We start from the raw sequence: 24,629 nt of genomic DNA, 5'->3' as shown, positions 1-24,629 counted from the left end.
TGGTCCATAGCGTCTCTGCAAAACCGATCAAGCACCTTACAGGTAAGGTTGGTGTTCAGCTCAGGTAAGAGTGCTTGATCATATCTGACAGAAGACCAAGCCCACGGCAAAGTTTTGCCCAGACGCTATGGATGAATCTCCTCAAATCACGTTACAGGATTTAGCTACAGTACTATTAGAAATCAGGGCAGAAAATGTAGAATTAAGGAAGGATTTAACTGCTATTCAGAATAGAATTACTCCAAGTCCTCAGACCTGGACCTTTACTTCTGATAAAAAATCTTATATGAAACCACCAGTCTTTCAGCCAACTATGCATACTCTGTATAGTGGGGAAGCTAACTCTAATACGTCAGGTAATCCTCAAATTCAGGTGGTTACTCCAGTTTCTATACCATTAGCACCACCTGAGAGGTTTTATGGGGATTGTAACAAATTCACCATTTTCTTAAATCAGTGTCAGTTACATTTTGTTGCAAAACCTACAGCGTTTCCCGATGATTCTTCTAAGGTGGCATTCATCTTGTCCTATTTGGGCGGAGATGCTGCTTTATGGTCCGTTCCTTACGTAGAAAGGAATGATCCCATGTTAACTGATTTTAGAAGATTCAAAAGAGCAATGAAGAAATTGTTCGCAAAACATGTATTTGTGCAATCTGCAGATCACGAACTGTTAAACTTAAAGCCAGGACACTCTTATCCATCCCTAAATTTGCATCGGTCTCCCCCTACATCCGGCAGCTACATTGGCTGCCAGTAAGGAGCCGTATCAAATTTAAAGCGTTATGCATAGCATATAAGGCTATCCATGATCACGGACCCCTTTTCCTTAGAAGAGCCTTCCAACCTCTCGAACACACAAGAGCCCTGCGGTCATCCTCAGCACACCTACTCATGGTCCCTCGTACAAGAAGGGCCAACTGGGGTGACAAACGCTTCTCAGTGGCAACTGCCAAATTGTGGAACACTCTTCCTATACACATCAAGTGTGCTCCTACCCTCCTAAACTTCAGAAAAAAACTGAAGACATGGCTGTTCCCTGCCTAAACCTCCCATACTGCCCCCGAGAGTTTTGCAACTACAGCGCCGAGACACCTACGGGTATTTGCGCGCTCTAAAAATCGCCAAATAAATAAATAAATAAATAAATAAAGCAGGGGTCTTCAGATCTTCTGCATTATATTTCAATCTTTAACAGGCTGGTTATTGAGGCAGAGTGGCCTGAGGAGAAAAGAGTGTCGCTGTTTTATCGTGGGTTACGCGATGATTTAAAGGATATGATAACACAAATTTTAGATCCACCTACAGATTGCGAGGAATTTATAGATCTGGTTGTTAAATTAAATCACAGGATTTCAGAAAGGAAAGGTGAGAGGGGGAAAACAGACTTTAGAATGATGGTCTTCAAAGAAAAAGGGAATGTAAGAGCAGAGTCTTCTCCTTCTAAACTTGATCCAGTTGAACCAATGCAAATAGGCACCATTAGAGGACCCCTCACTAAGGATGAGAGAGAGAAGCGCCGAAAACTGAACCAATGTATGTATTGTGGGAAAACCGGGCATTTTATAAAAGATTGTCCCACACGTCCTGCAAGGCCTAAGTCCAAGATGTCTGAAGTTGCAGCTATGCAACAGTCGGAAAACTAGCTCTCTCGGTAGATACAGAGGTCAATCTACCGAGTCCATCTATCACTTTGGCCTCCTTAACTCCAACTGCCTCTCACTGCCACCTGAGTATGCGTATTCTTCTTCAGTCTCAACTGAATAAAGAACGGTCCTGGTCCATAGATGCCTTAATTGATTCCGGAGCAACTGGAAATTTCATTGACACTAAATTATTCCAGAAATTAGGTCTAGAACAAATAGTTAAGGATTCACCAGAAGTAGTTAGAGCTGTGGACGGAAAGGAACTCACGTCAGGGCTCATACAATACCATACTGAAATTTTAAACATGACTTGTGCGGAAAAACACACAGAGGAAATAACTTTTGACATAATTGATGCACCTCAGTTCGGTTTGATACTGGGAATTCCATGGCTAGTTTTACATAATCCTTATATAGATTGGACTAACAGGAGCATTTTATTCAAATCTGATTACTGTCATGCTAAGTGTTTCAAACAATTCCCAGGTTCGGAATTGTTAATCCAAGGATATGACTTCCCAAAGAGATCCAAGAGTGTTCTAGTGGTCGCAGGGGTACCCGAAGAATATCAGGACTTATTGGATGTATTTGACAAAAAAAAGGCAGAGACATTGCCTCCTCATAGAGACTTTGATTGTCAAATAGATCTGGTCCCTGGGGCATCCTTGCCCTGTAGTCGTATTTACGCATTAACAGAGAAAGAAAATGAACATCTACGTAATTATTTGGATGAGTACTTGGCCAATGGGTTCATTCGGCATTCTAAGTCTCCGGTCTCTTCTCCTCTCTTCTTTATCCCAAAAAAGGGAGGAGAATTGCGCACCTGCATCGACTATCGAGCCATCAACAATGTGACGGTAAAGAATCGATATCCCTTACCTTTGATTCCGACCTTACTTGATCAGATTAAAGATGCCACCATTTATACGAAACTGGATCTGCGGGGCGCATATCATTTGGTGCGAGTTCGAGAGGGCGACGAATGGAAAACAGCCTTTAGAACTAAATTCGGTTTATATGAATATCAGGTAATGCCCTTCGGACTTTGCAATGCACCAGCAGCGTTCCAGTTTTTTATAAATGAGGTGCTCAGAGATTTTTTGGATATTTGCTGTATTGTTTACATTGATGATATCCTAATTTATTCAAAAAACAAATCTGAGCATGTAAAGCAAGTACGAGCCATTCTTCAACAGCTTTTACAAAATTCTTTGTTTGTCAAACTTGAAAAAAGTTTGTTTCATGTGACCACAGTGGACTTCCTGGGGTATATCCTTAGCCCGGCTGGAATTGAAATGGACCCGAAGAAAGTCAAAGCAATCATTGAATGGCCCAGTCCCTCTTCAGTAAAACAGATACAGAGTTTTCTGGGTTTTGCGAATTTCTATAGGCGATTCATTAAGGATTTTTCTCAAAAAGTTACGCCTATCACAAAATTGTTACGCAAGAACACAAAATTTGATTGGACTTCAGAAAGCGAACAAGCTTTTCAAGATCTAAAAGACCTATTTGTGACTGCCCCAGTGTTAAAACACCCTGACCCCTCCCAGCCGTTCATAGTAGAAGCTGATGCTTCACAATTTGCTATAGGAGGGATTTTGTCTCAGAGAAGCATTAAAACTGGACAACTACACCCCATTGCATACTATTCAAGAAAGTTAACCCCTCCTGAACAGAATTATGCAATTGCAGATCGAGAGTTATTGGCTATAAAAGCTGTGTTCAAAGAATGGCGGCACTACTTGCTAGGGGCTCGACATCCAGTGACCATATATACAGATCATAGAAATCTACAAACACTTAGATCCGCTAAAGCTTTGACTCCTCGCCAACTGCGTTGGACTTTGTTTTTTAATGATTATGATTTCATCATAACTTATCGACCAGGAAAAGAAAACAACAAAGCCGATGCCTTGTCTAGAATCGGTATAAGTGATGACCTGAATCTTCAAAAGGAAAAATTACATCCTATAATTTCAGAAGATAGATTTCAGATTGGTCTTGTTAATTCTGACGTTTTACCTGATATTGAGAAAGCCTTACAAAGTCATACAAAAGTTGAATGGAATAAGCTTTTTCCTTTGTTGCAATGGAAAGATAATTTGTTGTTTATGAATGATCAAGTTTTTGTTCCCAATGCAAATTTACAAGAAAAAGTGATGCAAAATTACCATGATTCAATGCTGTCAATTCATCCAGGGGTTACCAAGATGTATGAACTCTTAAAAAGACATTTTTGGTGGCAGAACATGTTTAAGGACATTCAGAAATATGTGCAAACATGCACTGTCTGTAGCAGAAATAAGGCGGTTCATAAATCTCCATCTGGACTACTTATGCCTTTACCAATTCCTCCTCAGCCTTGGCATACGGTATCTTTAGATTTCATTGTAGAGTTGCCTCGCACCACTTCTGGGTTTACCACCATTCTTACTATAGTGGACCACTTTTCTAGATATGCTCATTTCATCCCTCTAAAAAAGCTTCCATCTGCCTTGGAGTTAGCACATATTTTTGTCACACAGATTGTTAGATTACACGGAATTCCATCAGTGGTATTATCAGATAGGGGTTCACAGTTTGTGTCACATTTTTGGCAAGGTTTAGGGAAAACACTAAAGATGGAAATGCGCATGTCGTCCAGTTATCATCCACAAACTGATGGACTGACTGAACGTACAAACCAGACGGTGGAACAGTTTCTACGCTGTTTACTAACCACACATGATCAGGAATGGTCTGATATTATTTGGGCCGCTGAATTCGCTTATAATAATTCAAACAATTCTTCTACTGGTATGTCCCCCTTTTTCTGTGTTCATGGTTTTCATCCTAAAGATATGCTAGGTATAGATAAAAAGGTTCTTGATGATATACCAGCAGTCACTGATTTTGTAAATAATCTGGTCTCGATTCAACAAAAAGCTCAGCAGCAGCTAATACATGCAAAAGAAGTACAAAAGAAATTTGCTGATAAACATCGGTCAAAACAGCCCGATTATTCAGTGGGAGACGAAGTATGGCTAGCCACAAAAAATTTAAGATTAAAAACTCATAAAACATTTCGACCTCGATTCATAGGACCTTTTCCAATAGAAAAGATCGTTAACCCTGTCAGCATGAAATTGAAATTACCCGATTCTTATCGTATTCATCCAGTTTTTCACGTTTCTCTACTGAAACCTTATGATCCTGACACTCGGAAGCTTATTCAGCCACCTGCAATCGAGGTAGAGGGTGATTTAGAATACGAGGTAAAGGCAGTTTTAGACTCCAAGAGAAGGAAAGGTAAATTGTTTTACTTGGTGGACTGGAAGGGCTATGGTCCAGAAGATCGCTCTTGGGAGCCCCTAGAAAACTTAAAAAACTCTCCCAAAGTCCTAAAGACTTTTCATAATCGTTTCCCAGACAAACCAAAGCCAATTCCAATGGTATTAGGGGGAATTCTACGGGGAGGGTACTGTCATGACACTGTCTTTCCAAGCCCATGATGAGCTTAGAACACCCTTCATGAAAACCCACCCCTGTCCCGTGCAACCTGCACTCCTGTACCTGAAAGGAAGAAAGGGGGGTTAGAATGTAAAGAAAACCAGTTGCTGTGAACTATGTTATTATGGTCATCAATATGTCATTAGTAAAGGCTCACTGATCTTGTTTTTATGCTTAATTCAAGCTCTTGTACGTTTTTTCATGTTTGGTATATAAGATTCTTGTGGTATTTCATGTTGTCAATTAAGGGGAAGAAGACGCGCTCTGGTATTGCATCAAAGAAAAAGAAAGACGCGCTTTAAAAACAACACGCATCTTTTTGGTGCGCGATGCAAAGTGATTCGGTGCTCCGTTCTCGGAGTGCTCGGCAGGTTAGGGCGTGGCACGCAGCCATTCCCCGACGTCCCAGGGTGTGGCTAGACTATAAAAGCCACACCCAGGCTTCCAGAAGACGCTTGGTCTTCGGAGCATCAAGGAAGCAACACCTGTGTTCCAGTACTCGCGTACACCTTGGAAGGCCTGAGTCAAAGTCAGCTATCCTGCAGATCTCGCGTACATCGTTGAAGGCCTGAGTCAGAGTCAGCCATCCATCAGGAATCATCGGACAGCTCAGCTCAAACAGCTAAGTACATTTTTCTCGTCAAGGCGCCCAACGCTAGGATTCAAGAGACTTCGTTTGGACATTTGCAAATATTATTTAAAGGTTTTTTCCGGAATGTTCTTTTGTGAACCAAGTCAAAGACTATTTATGACATGAATGTTTAGAATGTTAGAAAACTTAAAGACTACATGTTAAAGCATATGTATAGATAATGTTTATCCTCACAGAATTTTCTAAAGGTTTCAGCCGGAATCTCGAAGGTGTTAATAGTGAACTAAACTATTAATCTTTACGGAAAAAGTCGTGTTTAAACCTACCAAACAGGGAAAGGAAGTGAGTAGGATTTCTTCAAGGGGATTTTACAAGCAAAAGAAAAGGTGTAAGGAAAGTGCAAATAAGTGTTGTTTCTTTCCATAGCGTTTACAAAACCTAATCTGGGGGCGGACAAGTCAACCACCTTCAACCAAGAAAACCTCAACCCTTGCACACACCACGACGACGACATCCTGGACGCGAAGCCTTATCGAGTAGTTCGCAGGTAGGAGACTGCTTCCACATAAGTCAAGGAAGAGTTAGAGGAGTAGAATTGGAGATTAAAGTAATTAGGATTCTTGCTAAATATATTCTTGTATATATTTTCAGGTCGACTACTAGACATCAAGTAGCGTCAGATCCGGCCTCTCTCCCTGACTGCTACCCAACATCCTAGTGTGTTGATAAGAATCACTGGCTGAAAAGGTAGGGTTTTGGGGGATTGGTCCATAGCGTCTCTGCAAAACCGATCAAGCACCTTACAGGTAAGGTTGGTGTTCAGCTCAGGTAAGAGTGCTTGATCATATCTGACAGTATGGGGGCGATGGGATGCCCATTTTGGGCAGCCCCCATCAATACATTTACATAAAAAATCCCTGGTGCCTAGTGTTGTTTCTGCCACTGGAGGGCAGGTCATGGGCTATTGCTCCCATCTGCCTTCTGGGGGGCATAAAGACTGGAATTGTTTGGGCAGCTTCCACCCCTATACACAAAGTAAAAATAAATCCTGGTGTCTGGGGTGCCGGGCAGATGTGAGGTTATCGCCCCATCTGCCTTCTGGTGGGGGGCAGAAATAGTGTGGATTTTTTTTGGGGGGGGATAGGCATGCCCATTTTGATCTGCCTCCCACCCCTACATTTACATTTAAAAAAATCCCTGGTGTCTAATGTGCTTCGTGCCCACCCGGGGTGCATACTGGTGGCTATTGCCCCATCTGCCCAGGGGGGTCAGAGAGACTGTCCGATTTCTTTGTGTAGGGTGGGGGCATAGGGTAGCCCCGCCTCTACATTTGCATATAGAGAAAATCCCTGGTGTCTAGTGTGCTTACTGCCCCCCGGAGGGGCATTTTGGAGGGCTATTGCCCCTGTCTGCTCGTCAGAGGGGGGCAGAAAGATTGTCCAGTTTCTTTGGGGAGGGTGGTGGCATAGGCATGCCTATTTTGGGTAGCCCCACCCCTACATTTGCATATAAAAAAAAACCCTGGTGTCTAGTGTGCTTTCTGCTCACTTGGGCTAGAAAGACTGTCTTTGGCCAAAACATTTGGGGGGAGCAAAGGCCCTTGCCCAAGAGGCCGCTCCCTCCTCCCTGGTGCCTAGTGGGTGGATCCCTGCTTGGGGATAGCCCTCTTGGGGCAATCCCCAAGCAGGGATGTACTAGGATTGGGTGCCATTGGAAAGGGAAGATTCTCCCCTTTCTAATCATCTCTCCATGCGTCTGGTCTGATCACTTTTTGATCCAATTCAGCATGTCTATCTCTAAGCCTACTATAAACACAGATACCAGAGCAGGCCTAATCAGAAAGTGGGGCTCTCTTGATACTCCAGATTTTTTGGGCACTTTGAGAAACTGAATTCCTGTTCACAATGTAGACCTTGACCAATCTGTTATCAACATCTCAGACTGGTTGGCTAATGCAAGTGATATACACGCCCCGTTGGAAAAATTGAAAACCTTGCGCCAATCTGACGTGCACAAATGGTTTTTTCCTGATTTGAGGGCAACAAAAACTAACTGTCCGCCAGAAGGAACGTGACTGGAGAAGAAATTACAACTCTCTCGAAAAAACTCATTATTTGGCCGCCCGCTCTGATTACATGAAGGCCATCTTACTAGCTAAAGCGGAATTTTTTTCCAGAATTATAGAAATGTCTAACAACAAATCGAAGGACATCTTTTCCATCGTTGATAAACTCACGAACCCTGCCAGGACTCAACTTAAACCTGAAGCCACACAGGATTTTTGTAATACCCTTAATCATTACTTTCTGGATAAAATTGTGCCTATTAAATCCAGTATCCCTATTTGTTCCCCTGCTTCCTTTGACCCCACTCACACCCTTAGTTCATTATGAATGGATCATTTTCCTCTTCAGGATGTCCCGTCGTTGCTTGCCCTTACGACCAGGGTTAAGTCGGGTTCTCCATATGATTGCTGCCCTCCCCATGTGCTAAAAGAGGGGATAACCGCCTTTCCCTCTCCTATATTAAGACTTCTTAACACCTCTTTGACCCAAGGTATAGTGCCTAATTCATTTAAGGAGGCAGTAGTGATGCCCCTTCAAAAGAAACCTGGTGTAGAAGCCACTACTCTATCCAATTATAGGCCTATTTCTTTATTACCGTATCTGGCCAAACTGTTGAAAGCCCATGTAACATCTCATCTTTCAAGCTTCATTGAGCAATCCGACTTTTTGGATTCTGCTCAAGCCGGATTCCGTCCGGCTCATTCAACTGAAATTGTCATAACAGCAGTTCTGGATTCCCTACGCCACAATGCTGATTTAAGTATTCCTCAAGCTCTGATCTTGCTTGATCTGTCGGCCGCGTTTGAGACGGTCGACCATGACATCCTTCTCGACAGTGTCAGACTAGCCGGCATCTGTGGCCCGGCTCTTGACTGGGTAAGGTCGTTTCTTAATGGCCGTTCGCAAGCAGTTGGCCTGCCCCCCTTCTTGTCTCCTAAACTCCACACCACTTGTGGGGTTCCCCAGGGCTCTTCGCTCTCACCTCTTTTATTTAACATTTATATGCTTCCTCTACTTTATTCACTAAAATCTTTTAAAGTTACTACATTTAATAATGCAGATGATCTGCAACTTACCTTCACCATCGATGACTCCCCAGAATCTATCCATCAATTTCAGTACACTATGCTCTTCATACGCCACTGGATGGATAGTAACCAACTAAAATTGAACCCTGAGAAGACAGAACTGGTCCTCTTCGGCAAAAGTAAATCCTTGTGGGGCCCACACTACTGGCCTCCAACACTCGGTCCACCCCCTACTCCATCTAGTACGGTGAAGAGCTTAGGGGTACTCATTGATGAAGAGCTCTCATTAAGGCCTCTAGTTAATTCGGTTGTATCATCCTGCTTCTTTCAACTCTGAAAAATAAAAAACAATAGTCGGATGCTTACCCAGCCTGCTTTAACCCAGGTTGTGTCGGCCTTGGTGTTGTCACATTTAGACTACGCCAACGCCATCTACCTGGGCCTCTCTATTGCCTTTGGTAAACGCCTTCAGATGGCCCAGAACCAGGCAGCCAGGCTCATATACCGTACTCCGCTGTGGCAATCAGCAAGACCCCTGCTGAAGCAACTGCACTGGCTACCGATCACACAGCGCGTACTTTTTAAAACCGCCTGTATAACCTTTAAGGCTCTCCATGCACGCAGTCCCAAGTTCATCCAGGCACTCCTCCCTAGATATACTCCTACACGTAGCCTGCGCTCTGCCTCACAAATTCTCATGACTGTCCCCCGCTATAAATTTCAACGGAAAGGAGGCCCTAGGTTTTCCACGCTTGCCAGTAAACTGTGGAATTCTCTTACCCAAGAGATCCACTCCTGTACCACCCTCCTACAGTTCAGGCGGAAACTCAAAACCTGGTTATTTGTCTAGATCTTAGCCTAGTTCCTCTCCGGCCCATCGTCAGGTAGTTTCCAGGATATGTTGGTTAGCGCCAAGAAACCCTCGGGTGAACGTGCGCTGTATAAATTCTTGTTAAGATAAGATAATGATACCTATCCTGTCTTTCTACGTGTTCTACGTGAGCATGTAGAAAGTGAAACTGAAATGAGCCGATCGGTTCATTTCAGTTTTGGTTTCTCTGAAATTACGTCAGCATGAGGTGCACGCTGATCGTCGTTCCAGAGAAACAAGTAGGACGGACCTGTCTAGCAGATTGTCCGACACTGCAGTGTCCAGCACCGCAGGGGTTTGTTAGAAGAACCCTCACACACTAACCTAGTTGGTGTCATGCTTCATCATCAGGTTCCCAGCTGAGTAGCTAGCTGTGCTGCGACACCTGATTACAGTAGAGCTGTTTTTTTCGTGAAAGTGTGATGAAGTGGTGTATTAAAAATATCTGCGGGACTCTAACTGATGATTTACTTTATTCCCAGTGGCCCAGGATATAATAAAAACAAGTGGATAACTACAAGAGACTGTTTAATTGAGTCCCAGTTATCAGTTAGGTCCACATGTGTAAAACAGTGTCGGGCTTTCTTCAGGACCTTACTCACAGTGAATTAAAATTGTTGTGTAGGTGCGAAAGTGAGTGATAAAAGGTAATTATGCCACATGTATATGCATTTTTAGCAGCACACACACTAAGGTGTGCTAACTTCTGCTGTGTGGACTGACCGTATTTCGCGTCCACCTTATGTAATTTACATTGGTTACGAAAATACAACGTAAATCTGGTCCCGGGGGGTGGGAGACCCTTAACTTCACTATTTGTGTCGAAGGTCTCACCCGTCTGTAAACCTAATCTGGGCTGCTAAAAATGTATTTACACGTGGCGTAATTACCTTTTGCCACTCACTTTCACAGTGTACCGATAACGTTGTAACGATATGCATGGAAAAGGAATGCGTGGTAAAGACGCATGCGCTGTAAAGCCTGAAGGGGAATGGCATGCTTGGTAAAGGCATGCATTGTTCTGACATACAACCATGCAAACCTAATCTGTGCTTTGATGGACCCGGACTTGTTGCCAACTGCTGCCTCTATGTGATACTGCAAACCTAGAACACAATTTCACCTGTTGGTTTTTAAGCACTAAAAAACTTAGGCTTTGTTATGTGTATTAACATGCGCTAAAGACTGGTTTTAATAAGCTTAAATGTCCAATAACTATCTTTCTTTTTTCCTTCTTGTATTAAGAAAAAAATATTCCTTCTGATAAAAACCACATTTTAACCATTACAAAGGAACACAGAAACTTATTTTTAGGTCTGACCTGCAGACAGCTTTAGTTATGAGTTGGCAAGACATATTGTATCTGATACATTGCATAAACATGCTCCTGGTTTGATGGCATTCTTCCACAATGTGCTCGTTGCACCAAGGCGCATTTAGGCTTTGTAGCATTTACATTAGTTCATGTATCCTTCCTCTGCTTATGTCAGCTCTGTGCATGTGAGAGAATCTTTAGCCTTTCTCTCTTTCTGCTCCCTCTACTCCTCTCTACATTTTGACTAATTCAAGATGGCAGACATTGTGTGCACATGTGCTAAGGATATCTGTGAACTGTCTTGTTTTACTTTTTAAAAAAATCCCATTTGAAGGCGGCTGATGCAGATGTTTGCACATTGACAGCAGTCGGCTTTGAAAGGCAATTATTAAAACATTACAAAATGCATCTAAAGATGGACCTTGTAGATGCACGGTCACCTGTGGGCAGCCATCTAAGCCAAAGAAAAAGCACTGGCAAAGCCAATAGGTTGTGTTGCTGTGGCCTATTGATTTGGCTAATAATTGTTAAATGTAGGTTCTACAGAACAAATAAAATCCCACCCAGACCTAGAGCAACATCTTAACTTGGGTTGGACTGCAACAAGTTGCGGGCTAAGTTCTGACACTGATCGACTTTTGGAGCAAGATCGAGTGGTGGGAATGGGCTGAGTCCTGCTTTAACCCGTTTCATACGCCCGCGATTTTGCGGAAGTGCAGGACTTCCGCATAACGGCGGGGCCGCGTCGGCCATTGGCCGACGGCAGCACAGGGCAGGGAGTGCTGCCGTCGGCAGCATGGAAAGGGGTTAATTTGGTACGTTTTACCTTAGGATTTAGAGCATGCCGACTATCGACCTCAGAATCAACTCCAGTGACCTATGGACCAAAACTGACCCTTTAACTTAGACAGGTAATGGCGTGGAGTTTTCCGCTGCTTGGCAACGCAGAGTTTTGCCTCGTGGTCCCGTATAGCCTTCAGGTTAATTGATGTACAGTTACTGCAAGCCGAGTCTCAACTCCAGGCACCACAGGCAAACCTGATGAGGATCTGTCATGGACATTTGGTTGAAACAGTCCTCACAAGGTTTAAAACATATTGTTTTAGGAAGTGAAATTGTTCTTGCACACTGTAAATTTTAAGGTAATAAGGTCAGAAACAGACGAGCGGTAGCTCTGTATCTGCGTCCTGGGTCCTGGAAAGAAAGGAAATGTCAGCACGAGAGAGCGGCGCCAATATTGGCCATACACTTCATTTCCAGAACGGAACAACGTCAGTTAAGAGCCTCATGGTGCCACCTACCGGCACGCAAAGGTATTGCTCAAAAGTTTCCAGAGCCAGCCTGACGCCTGGGGAATATTCAAAAGGTGAGGAATCTGTGGTTAGAAGTCTCGATCAAAAGTGGATATACAGTAAATGTAGTGAGATGAAAGTTAACCCTTCTGCTCCTATTCAGTACTTGAGCTGAACTCCCATTACAATGTTTACAGATGCTGATGCTTTGGGGGCACAACAAAGTCAATATGACAAAAAACATGCAGCTGCTGATGAGAATATAAAATGTATATATAGAAAAACTTTTAAATGTTGTCAAAGTCTAGGATAAGAGTGTCTCGCTCCTCTGAGCGGAGCAGCTTCACAAGAATAGTAACACCTTTGGCCGTCAAAGTCACTTGGTCCACATCTGCTATTTTAAACGCAGGGAGAGATCAAATAGCACGCCCCCTCTTTGCTTTCAAAAGAGGACCAAACCTCAAAGACAAGTTAGTTCACACTAGACCTCGAACTAAATTACCACGCCAAATAGGTACACTTTGGGACTCACCTGCAGTAACGGGCCATCATCCTTGCGGCACTTGTGCTGCTTGTCCCCAGACTAGCAAATCAACAACTATCGACATTGGCACGAATAGAGCATGGGAGCAGCGTAGGTTTACAAATTGTAACAGCGATAATCTGATCTATTTAATCACCTGCCCCAGTAAAATGCGTTATGTCGGCATGACCACTAGGCGAATCAAGGTCCGATTATCCGAACACAAAAGCACCATCCGGTGTCGGAGACAAGCCACCAGACTTACGGCACACTTCTTATAGAAAGGTCATGGTCCAAGTGATTTTAATTGGAAGGTTCTGGAACAACCATTAATACCCGAACATGTTGCTGATATATCTAACTTTCTCTTCAAACGGGAGCAAAAGTGGGTCTATCGTCTAAATAGTGACAAGATAGGCCTAAATGAAGATATCCCATGGATGTCATTATAACATCTAATTGACATCCCCAGCTATACACTCTCCCTTAATAAGTTTATTAGTCAGATTTATTGTAGAATCCTAAGTAAATGAAATCTTTTTTATAGGATTCTAGTACAAATAAGCTTTAAGTAAGAAAACTGTACTAAAAAGAAAATGTAGGATATTCCATCTGAGTATTCGCAAAGTTCTTCTTTTTTGGTCTAACTGTCCCGTAATTGTACAGGATTCTTTAATAGAGTTATGTATACAGACATCCTGGTGAGACTGCACTACATCTCCCATAGTTTGAACTAGTATTTTGTGTTCTACAAAGAAAAAACTACATTTCCCAGCTATATCGCTAGACTTTGTAGTTCTAGAGGTCATAACTTCTATAGTCTGTATTGTATTTTGTAGTCTAAAAAGAAAAAAACTACAATTCCCAGGCATATTGCATGGTTTTTGTAGTTCTAGAGGTCACGAGCTCCTTGAGGTCACATGACACGGGGCCGATCAAAATGGCTCCACACCAATGCACCGACGCCCCCGCAGATTGCCCAGAGGGACGTCTGGTGTACCGACAGTAAGGTAAGCTGCCAACCGATTGTAATAACAAAACACGCACTAATCGGGCTGTGCATAGAAGTACAACTCTATGCGCTAAATCTTAGCAAGTCTCCCTGTCTTTTGCTGGCGAGATAAATGCTTCCTAAATAACTAGTGACAAAGGTTGTTTAGCGTGCCATGTGTCTCTTACGAATGGGGTGATCTGCAGTAAGAGCGCAGACTTGCTCCATGCGGCATGCTACACGCATTTGAAAAAATTAGAAACACCCAGCGGCGAAGTCATTTTGGTACGCAATGCCAATACAAGTGCGAAACATTTAAAATCTTTGAAACACCGAGTGGTGTGGTTAGTTTGGTGCGTATAACTAATCCAATTTCTACGTTTCCGGCGGGAAATGCGAAACATCTACAAATAGTCTGTTGCTCCTGACAGCCTACCTTTGGCGAGAGTAATTTCTCCTTGACAGCAAGCGCCTAACATTTTTTGGCGCGCCATGTAAACAATGTTTTCTGCAGTGAGAGCGTAAACACGACCCCTGCGGAACGCATTAAAAATCTTTTGAACACTAAGCAATAAGGTTATACTGGAGTACTATACCAATGAAAGTCTGCCGTTTCCGTCTGGGAACGCGACAGATCATACTTTCATTACCTAAAGTTGACTGTGTCACTGACTGTGACAGATACTCCTGTGCATCCCACAACAGTTTGTTGCTTCATACATCTTGGCATACTTAAACTTGTGCAAACAAGGGCACGCATGCATGGTTAGTGAGGTCTCTCCATTACTGCCAATAATGCATACGAGCTCATCATTTGATAAATCAGTGATCCTTTGGACACATTATAGAAACACATGTCAATGAAGAATTGAGTTTGAGTGTGACACGTGGCCCATCTCAGCGAATTCAGGTGTTATGTTCTGTGTTTTTACTAGAGCGGGGCTCCTCTTAACTGAGCAGCGGCCAGGTGGGGTGATGCTATTCCTCCTACCAAATTGAGGTAAGGTGGCCAGAAATTCTGTTGTAAACATATGGTGACATCGCAACCAATCTTGTAAAGAATTTTGTTTAGTAAATTAGACTAAGCATCTAACATGTGGCTAATCGATTGATTATTGCCTCCTTACGTTTCTACTTTGTTTTTCATTTGTGTGTATAATTGTTTTCTTGTTCACCAATCACAGTGGAGAAGATTGAACGAAGTTGAAAAATATACAGGTGATATTTTTCCTATATTTCTTACACAGTAGCCAATAAAATCTAGGTCCTGATGAAAGCAGTGACATATCAAGTCACATTTGCTGAAACATGTTGACCATACTGAATAACAGATATTATGTTAAATCTGTTTGCTTTTTCACATTTTAATATTGGGAGTTTTGAGGGAACTGATTTAAAATGTTTGCATCCACTCAATAGCTATCCAATTTTAACATCACTATTTTTCCACATATTTAATTTGGCACTGTAATTCAGTAACCCGCAGTAACACTCTGGCAGTCCTACCAGTGAAATTTTCTGAAGTTAATCTATTGCTACCACGCTGATAGATATACTGCATTCTCTCCTGGGTAAGGAGAGCCCAAATGATGTAGGGCGGAATCAGGCGGGAACTGATGGGCACTTTTTTCCAAGAAGGGAAATTTGAGTGCAGAATGACACATAGTCCCGTCACTTTAACCATCACACAGTATTGTTTTTTGTTGCTTTCAAAGTAGATACGTAGTTTCTCTCTGACTCCCGGATACCATTTCTAGTTTAAGTGTCAGTTGGGCATGTACCCGGTGGGTGGTTAAATAAGCCCAAGGACCCGATCCTAATGTTTTTCTTCTGATGCTTTGGGGACACCACAAAGTCAATATGACAAAAACATGCAGCTGCTGATGAGAATATAAAATGTATATATAGAAAAACTTTTAAATGTTGTCAAAGTCTAATGTAACTTGTCACCAACTAGCCTTACCTGCCAGGATAAGAGTTTCTCGCTCCTCTGAGCGGAGCAGCTTCACAAGAATAGTAACACCTTTGGCCGTCAAAGTCACTTGGTCCACATCTGCTATAACTCGAGCAAGAACTATGATCTGGAAACAAAGTGATACTGTTGTAAATATTTCTACTTTATTTAAAGGAAATGTTATCTAAAACACAAACTGTCAGTGACGAAAAGTGTGGCAATTTGGAAAACATATTAATCTATATATTTTCTTTAATTTTGAAGAGGTTGCAAGTGCCAACATGCTGCATTCTGGATGCATTCGATCTCTCCCACACAATGAAAACTTCTGTAAATGCAAAAATAATAGCTGAGTATATAATCTGCATATCAGTGCAGCACAGAGAGTGAGTACCGTGCTTCATTCTTTAGGCATGCCAGGAAACTGAGGGAGTGCTGCAAGGCAGCATAGATGCACACTCAATTTCTGAAGGCTACCCTCCAGTTCAAAACACTATGCTTTGAGAATGTTAATCACTACACAGTACAGCACACCAGTGGCATAACATTAGCCCCCGTAGTGTCCGCGGTGCGGGTCGGCCCTCAGGCTTCAAGGGCACTGTGCACGGGCGGGCCCCTGGGGTGAGAGCTCCAGACTGGGTCCGGAAACTGGGGGCATCACGTTTCGTTACGTCGTTGCAGCACACATGCAAAATTGAAAAGTTTGGGAAAAAGACATTTTTTCTTCAACTCTTTGCCTCCCTAGAGGAAGAGTAATTTTTGTATGCAAATCTTCCTCTACCTTTTCAGTAGATCGGGACTGACGTCAAAAGCTATGGATGGTTGCAAGGGGAGAGTCCATGTACCATCCATTGCACGCCCCTTTGATACAAAGTAGTGCCCAGCGAGACTTTAGGGATGCTTTCCAGAGCAGAAAGAAAATACCACAACACTGTGATCTGGTGTGTGTCAATATGGGGCTTAGTTTGTAGGTCCTATAATCTATCGAGCTAGCAGTATGGCTGTATAATGCTGTCCTGTGACTCCACCATACCCAGATCTCACCGGACTTGCAAACCTTTTCTGCATATTACCCTATGTTTAGATCTAAAATCCTTTCAACGCATTCTGAGTGATCGTGTCAGTGTCCACGTCATCGACATTCTGAATATGAGCAATATAACATGTACAATGTATGAAGCCAGACCTGCTTGCATCTCTGACAGGTGAAGTGCGAGGAGTCTGGGGCCATTACCTGGAACGCTGCTGTAGCTCTGTCTGTTTCAACTGGTGAATTCAGAAAAGGTTCAAAGATGGACATTGAAATCCCTCCTGTCTCTGAAAGCAGGAATTGCTGCAGCGTGTTGTTGAATGCAAAGAGCGCTAATGCGTAACCTGCTCGCAAGCGAATGTCCTGAAGAAATGAAGAAAGATCCGTGATCAATGTTTTTTGCAAACGCACTCTAAAAAGTCATAAAAAGTCATAAACATACCAAATTCAATATGCCTTACAAGTATTTATGAATGATGACAAACTGGTGCATCTCCAAACTGACTTAGAACACTGAGCGCCTTACTATAGCCAAGTAGAAAAACCGTACAAATGTCAATTGGAAAAGCAGACAAATATAGTCACTATTGCACACATACCAACATTTTCCATTCAGAAAGTGCGTGATTTTGAAAATGTATTTTTCCCACGGACATATGCTGAAGCAGGTAACCCCTGCACTCTGCCCCACTCCCACAATGATTCCCAATACCTTTTCTTTGTACTTCCCCTCCCGCCAAGAAAGCCACTACACTTCTTGACTATGTGGTGGTCATTTGTTGGCAGCAGTTTATTAGGGTTACAAGGAAACAGGTATTTCTTGCATTCGCATGTTATGTCATCATACATTTCCTTGCTATTGTCTCTTGGCCCTTCTGGGGCGGTTCTTCTGTAGGTTGGATTTTCTTGCGCTTCCTCTGCGCGGGAAGGGGATATCCGTTGTCCCAGAGTTAGGCCGCCTCGCTACCTTTCCCGACTTTGTTGTGCCCTGCCATTTATTTTATTTATTTTATTAAACTTATAATGCGCACAGCTACCCACAGTGGGTTTCGCCGCGCTAGGGACAGACTAGAGAAGAACTAGCAGAGTGATATTGCAGTTAGAAGAACCTCCGACATTACTGCTGAAAAAGCCAGGTTTTAAGTCCCTTGCGAAAACGGAGAAGATTACGTTCCATCTTCAGGGTCACGGGTAGGGCATTCCACATCTTTGGACCCAAATGGGAGAAAGAACAACCTCCCATTTTAACCAGCCTATATTTTGGAACGGCGAAATCGCCGTTTCCTGAAGATCGTAATTTTCGGCTGGGCTTATAAGCCTGAACGAGGCCCTGTAGATATTTAGGAGCTAAGCCTTGTTTGATTTTAAATAAATGGCACAGGGCTTTAAATTTGATTTGGCTAGGAACTTTAAGCCAATGAAGGTCATGAAGTGCTGGTGAGGCGGAAGCTCTCCTCTGAACATTTCGGAGAAGCCGGGCAGCCGCGTTCTGAACAACTTGGAGTTTTTTTGTTGTTTTCTGGTCAGATCCAAGATAGAGAACGTTACCGTAGTCCAGGCGTGAGATCACAAGTGCCTGGACCACGGTTCTCTGTGTCGAAGGAGGTAGCATCCACAAAATCTTCTGAAGCCATTTCAAGATGACAAAACACATTGAGGCCACCTTCACGGCCTGCTGTCTCATAGTAAGATTCTCATCAACGAGAAACCCGAGGTTGCGTACCACGGCCACGGGCAAAGGGATGGAACACATGTCGGTAGGCCAATTATGGGGGCCCCATAGGTCTTTACACAGAAAGAGAGAGTTCTCCCAGTTAATTTTAGGTCCAGAGGGGGGAGACAAAGACAAGCAAAAAATACGAAATACCTCTATAGGGACCTATATTACTTTAACATTGAATAAATCCAAGCTATTTTTATAACAGGATGCCAAAGAGGAAAGTGGAAACTTCAAAGTATTATCAAAACATATACATTTTATTTTTTCCTTTTTTCAGATAAATATATTTTGAGACATTTGTGCAGCTGTACATATCATTTCATCATATATCATGCTCAACAAATTCATGACTGTTACACAAGTATTTTCAAAAAAATCTCTAAAGTGCAAATGCAAAACAGTAAAGCATAAGAACAAACGTGCCCTCTAATAACATGTAATCCTAACATTCATACATACATACTCGCATACCAATCATACCTTTTCTTTTCTTAAAAAACATACCTAACAACATAAACACATAGACTAGATCTCACAAGACATAGAAAAATGACAACCCGAAGGTGTACTTGATGGAATACAGTAAGAACTAAGATGGAACAGTTCTGTCAATTAACTTTTTGGTCTAGATGGGGTTGACCAGTTCATATCCAAACAGTAGATGTTGGGCCGACGTACGTTTTGGTGAATGTCACCTTCCTCAGGGCCAAGGACAACATGTAAGAAGATATATATATAACATAGATACAAATTCTCTACTTATTTTTAAAAGAGCGAGGGCATGGTACAGTTTTCTGAAAATAAAGAGAAACGTTTGTAAATATAATCTTTCTTTATACTCATTCGTTATCTGACATTGTAATTCAGTGGCATCAATTATATACATAATTTTACATCACTTGTAGGGCTTTTAACTGCTCATATAAAGCAACAAAACAATCTTATCAGTATTGAATCTAAATAGGGTAAAGAGCTTTATAGACAGGAAAGAGGAGTAGTGATTTAGAAGACAGGTTCCACAAAAGTTGTTCACCCAGTCTGCAAGAAACATTTTTCTAGGTGGTGTTCTGTTTCTAGGTGGTGCCGCCACAGCCTTAGTCCGTCATCCATATCTAGTTTGAGGCAATGCTTCAGTCCTATTTTCATGTTCATAGTTACCCACCTGTTCGAAATTCTTACCTCATTAAGGCTGTATTTAAACCCTCCACAAACACTTGCAAATCTTTCACATTGGGCTCAGTCCCAGGAACCCCCGGTCGCGGCACCAGCCCTCTCATAATCAGGTAAGAGGACAACTACGCTACGCTTCGTTTGTGTCTGCCTTACCTTAGCAGATCGCATTTAGTGACTGTAAACCCTTCGCAGCCTTACATTAATTTGTACTATTTGTAGCTTTTAATTTAAAGCACAACACAGAGAAATCCCCTGTGTGTATTAGTTGTTTCACAAAATATTGTTCTCAGACCTTTAACATCAATGTACCCAGCAAAAGCAGCAACGTTTATTTGAAAGCATGATTAATGTCACCTGATTCGTAATTCCATTTCCCACATATCCTACGAACGTTTGTTCCCATATCCAATGTCCTGTAAAAGGAGAGTATAATGAACCAAATACCTAGCTCCCACTTTTCAAGGCAAGCAGGTTTAGTGGTTTATTCACCACACAGTGATAATGGCAATGCCGCATTATTGTCGGGCATTTTTTATGCAATCTCTTGTAACTTTCTATGCCATAAATTTGACACGCAATATTACGTGCAGTAATGTACACTGTTACTTTTAATGAGGATGACGCCATAGAGTACTATACTACCTTGGCATGCTCATATATGTTTATCTTGAATGCCAATAAGTAATACAGCAAACTCCTTGTAACAGGCATATTATACCCTGTTATTTCATCACAGATATAGAGGCTGGCTGAACTGTACTACCCAAATATTCGAATACTACAAAGTAAAAGCGATCAGGTATTTTTCATTATCATTTTCTTTAAAATCTTCGCTCTTTTGGCTGCCAACATTCATATACATATTAGACTTATCACCTTCTCCTATACAGAAGGAATGCATGACATATAGAGGCCCTCCGCCCTTCATTTCTAATGGACTCTCAACTTTTGAAAAAAACCTATGCAATTAAGGTAATATGGCGCGATTTGTATACCACTTAAGACTTCAACCTCATTCTAATGTAATTATATATTTACATATATCCCTATATCTTTTACAGTATACGCCTAAAACAACAGCCAGGTCTTCAGTGCCTTCTATTCACTGATCATCTACCCAATAGGTATAAACATCATCATTCTCATTCCATTAAAACAGAACACCACCTAGAAAAATGTTTCTTGCACACTGGGTGAACAACTTTGGTGGAACCTGTCTTCTAAATCACTACTCCTCTTTCCTGTCTATAAAGCTCTTTACCCTATTTAGATTCAACACTGATAAGATTGTTTTGTTGCTTTATATGAGCAGTTAAAAACCCTACAAGTGATGTAAAATTATGTATATAGTTGATGCCACTGAATTACAATGTCAGATAACGAATGAGTATAAAGAAAGATTATATTTACAAACGTTTCTCTTTATTTTCAGAAAACTGTACCATGCCCTCGCTCCTTTAAATATAAGTAGAGAATTTGTATCTATGTTATATATATATCTTCTTACATGTTGTCCTTGGCCCTGAGGAAGGTGACATTCACCGAAACGTACGTCGGCCCAACATCTACTGTTTGGATATGAACTGGTCAACCCCATCTAGACCAAAAAGTTAATTGACAGAACTGTTCCATCTTAGTTCTTACTGTATTCCATCAAGTACACCTTCGGGTTGTCATTTTTCTATGTCTTGTGAGATCTAGTCTATGTGTTTATGTTGTTAGGTATGTTTTTTAAGAAAAGGAAAGGTATGATTGGTATGCGAGCATGTATGTATGAATGTTAGGATTACATGTTATTAGAGGGCACATTTGTTCTTATACTTTACTGTTTTGCATTTGCACTTTATAGATTTTTTTGAAAATACTTGTGTAACAGTCATGAATTTGTTGAGCATGATATATGATGAAATGATATGTACAGCTGCACAAATGTCTCAAAATATATTTATCTGAAAAAAGGAAAAAAGAAAAATAAAATGTATATGTTTTGATAATACTTTGAAGTTTCCACTTTCCTCTTTGGCATCCTGTTATAAAAATAGCTTGGATTTATTCAATGTTAAAGTAATATAGGTCCCTATAGAGGTATTTCGTATTTTTTGCTTGTCTTTGTCTCCCCCCTCTGGACCTAAAATTAACTGGGAGAACTCTTTCTGTGTATGTCAACAGTCTTTACTGTAGAGTCTCATCATTTGTCTTGTTTCACACTGCTCATAGCACAAACTTCTTTGTTGAGGACACCCCACGCAGTATTGATTCTTTCCCATCTTCACTCAGTTGCCCGTGTCTATCTATTTTCTATTCATTCCTCACTCTAACTATTTTTGTCACCTTACAACTTGCACATTTAAAATAATCATGGATAATTTAAAAACTTTTGGCTTTTCCGACGAAGACTTTCTTAATATGATGGATCAAATAACAGGTGGTAATAAGACCAACACCAATAGCACACCCAGTACCAACACAGACTGGCTAAAGCTTGTAAATTTAAAAAAGAAAGCTAAACGAATGGAATCACATGCCTTCTTTATGGGGGAATATTTAAAAGCAGGCGCAATCCCCATAGGACTAAGAGTCAGGAATATGCCGGCCCTGTTTGTGGAGGTTCGTAGTTTCTTGGAGCGATGGTCTCTTATAGCAAATCGCTGCTCATGTGATTGGATGCTCCTTATCATCAACACAGTGAGAGAAATGCTAGCGGCACTACAAAAGGAAATTCTCGAACTAGAAGAGAAGCTTAAGGCAAGTCCATCATTAGAAGACGCAAAGAAAACACTCCAAGAAATCAACGAAGAAATAGAAGAATTTGACACGTATCTCACAAAGAAGAAAATGGATAAACTGAGAAAAGATGTCCGTTGGTTTGCACAGGAGAAAATGTATCCATACCTAAAACAGGATTTCTACACCCAACATCAAGAGGATCGAACTGGAGGAACCAGATCATATGATCAGACCTATCACAACCCTAGATTCAATAAAAGAGTAAGAATCCAAAACTTCTCTGAAACGAACTCCTCAGATTCAGATCAAGAAGGACTGATGACAGAAGAAGATTATGACTATGGCTACCCCAATCACAATCAAAGAGGCCACTTCTCAGGAAGACCAAATCGAGGCCCACGCCAACCTTTTTTATCGAGGGGCAGAGGACGAGGAAGACCCCGATATCCAACAGTGAACCAAAACCAATACCAACAATCGAACCAATACCAACAACCGAATCCTTCACATCCTCAGCCATATGTACAAACGAGACGACAACAATATTGGATACAATGAAAAATCGAAACAATACCTCCATACCAATATTCAATCTCTCCTCACATAATCTATCATCAGAAGAAGTACAAATACTAAGCAAAGGTCTATCATACGTCCCCAGTACTGGAGCAAATAGATTCCAAATCCATCAGGACATCTTTTCCTTCTTGAGGAAAATCAGATTAAGGAAATATTTTGACAACATAGAAATAAGAGAAGAAGAGGAAAACCTGTCAGGTTGCAAACCACCATCCACATTCACCCCTACTCTGGTCATACTTGGACCAGAAGTAGTGATTTTTGAAAAAAGTGTCCTTAAAGAACTGGAAAGAGTGTTGAAATACATCCCACCACCTCACACATCTGGAAAAAGAAGAACGACAAGCTCTGAAAACACTACAAAGTAATGAAGACATCATAATAAAACCGTGCGATAAAGCAGGAGGAATTGTGATTATGAACACAAACCACTATACAGACAAAATCAGCCAGATGCTAGGAATAGAAGAGCACTACAAAAGAGCAAGTAGACGATCTCTAACTGCTCTAGCAGAAGAGATAAAAAGAACAGTGTCCAAGGCCTGCACTGAAGGGTACATCTGCCAAAAAGAAATGGATTACCTTATTAACACCAATCCAGTGGTCCCTGCTATCTATGGTGTTCCAAAAACGCATAAGAATACATCGGATCCTCCTTTAAGACCAATAGTAGCTTCCATCAACTCAAGCACGGAACCCCTTTCAAAGTATTTAGATTCCTTTCTGTGTCCTCTCACCACCACTTACGCCTCTTATATCAAAGACACCGGGCATATGATCAGAGTCCTAGAACATTCACCATTCAATGATGCCACACAGCTGCTTGTCACATGTGATATAGAATCCCTATATACGAACATTCCACAGAACAAAGCTATCAAATCAGTCGCAGCACTTCTAGCCAGAACATCTGGATCTAGACCCAATCCCTTTATATTGGAATGTCTAAGAATAGTTTTACAAAACAACTTTTTTGAATTTAAAGATGACTTATACTATCAAGTCAAAGGTGTCAGCATGGGGGCCTCTTGTGCCCCCAGCATAGCCAACATATATATGGGAGAATTTGAGCGTAAAAACATCTTCAATGAAATTGCGCCTTTCTTCGAAAACATCTCCAGATGGCATAGATTTATTGACGATGTCTTTTTCATCTGGTCGGGAACAGAAGACATGCTAAATGAATTCATTGAATGCCTAAACTTGGCGGACACAAATTTAAAATTCACCCACAACTTTTCTTCAGACAAAGTGGAATTCCTAGATATATGGATGCGACACACTGAAGGAGAACTGACAGTCGATCTATATCGCAAACCGACAGCCAAAAATACCATCTTGGAACATGGCAGTTACCACCCAAACTGCCAGAAGGACTCAATTCCGTTTGGGGAATTTCTACGAATAAAAAGAAATTGCACGTCTATCAAAGACTTCATGGTACATGCCAACAAATTAACAGAACGCCTACTTGCAAGAGGATACCCGAAACGCCTCATACGCAACTCCATGAAGAAAGCGAAATATTATAAGAGATGTTCTGCTAAATCCAACACCAAAATCCCAAGAACAGAAACTCGTATGTGTACTGAACCACTCCACTATCAACAACAAGATAAGGAAGGTGATCTAT

At 41.6% G+C, this 24,629-nt stretch overlaps 1 protein-coding gene across 1 annotated transcript in view; it reads right to left on the bottom strand.

Moving 5' to 3' along the window:
- ANKAR (ankyrin and armadillo repeat containing) overlaps positions 1-24,629 on the bottom strand; it is a 1,392,657-nt gene that overhangs the window by 165,901 nt on the left and 1,202,127 nt on the right. Inside the window, exons 23-24 of the mRNA XM_086955361.1 lie at positions 17,002-17,160; positions 15,777-15,894 (exon numbers count right to left, since the gene is read on the bottom strand). Of these exons, the coding sequence (XP_086811487.1) occupies positions 15,777-15,894; positions 17,002-17,160 (277 nt within the window). The remainder of the gene's footprint in view (positions 1-15,776; positions 15,895-17,001; positions 17,161-24,629) is intronic.

Source organism: Lissotriton vulgaris, chromosome 2_1 (assembly GCF_964263255.1).
Source record: "Lissotriton vulgaris chromosome 2_1, aLisVul1.2, whole genome shotgun sequence".
Taxonomy (NCBI): domain Eukaryota; kingdom Metazoa; phylum Chordata; class Amphibia; order Caudata; family Salamandridae; genus Lissotriton; species Lissotriton vulgaris.
This window is presented reverse-complemented; position numbering and strand designations above follow the sequence as displayed.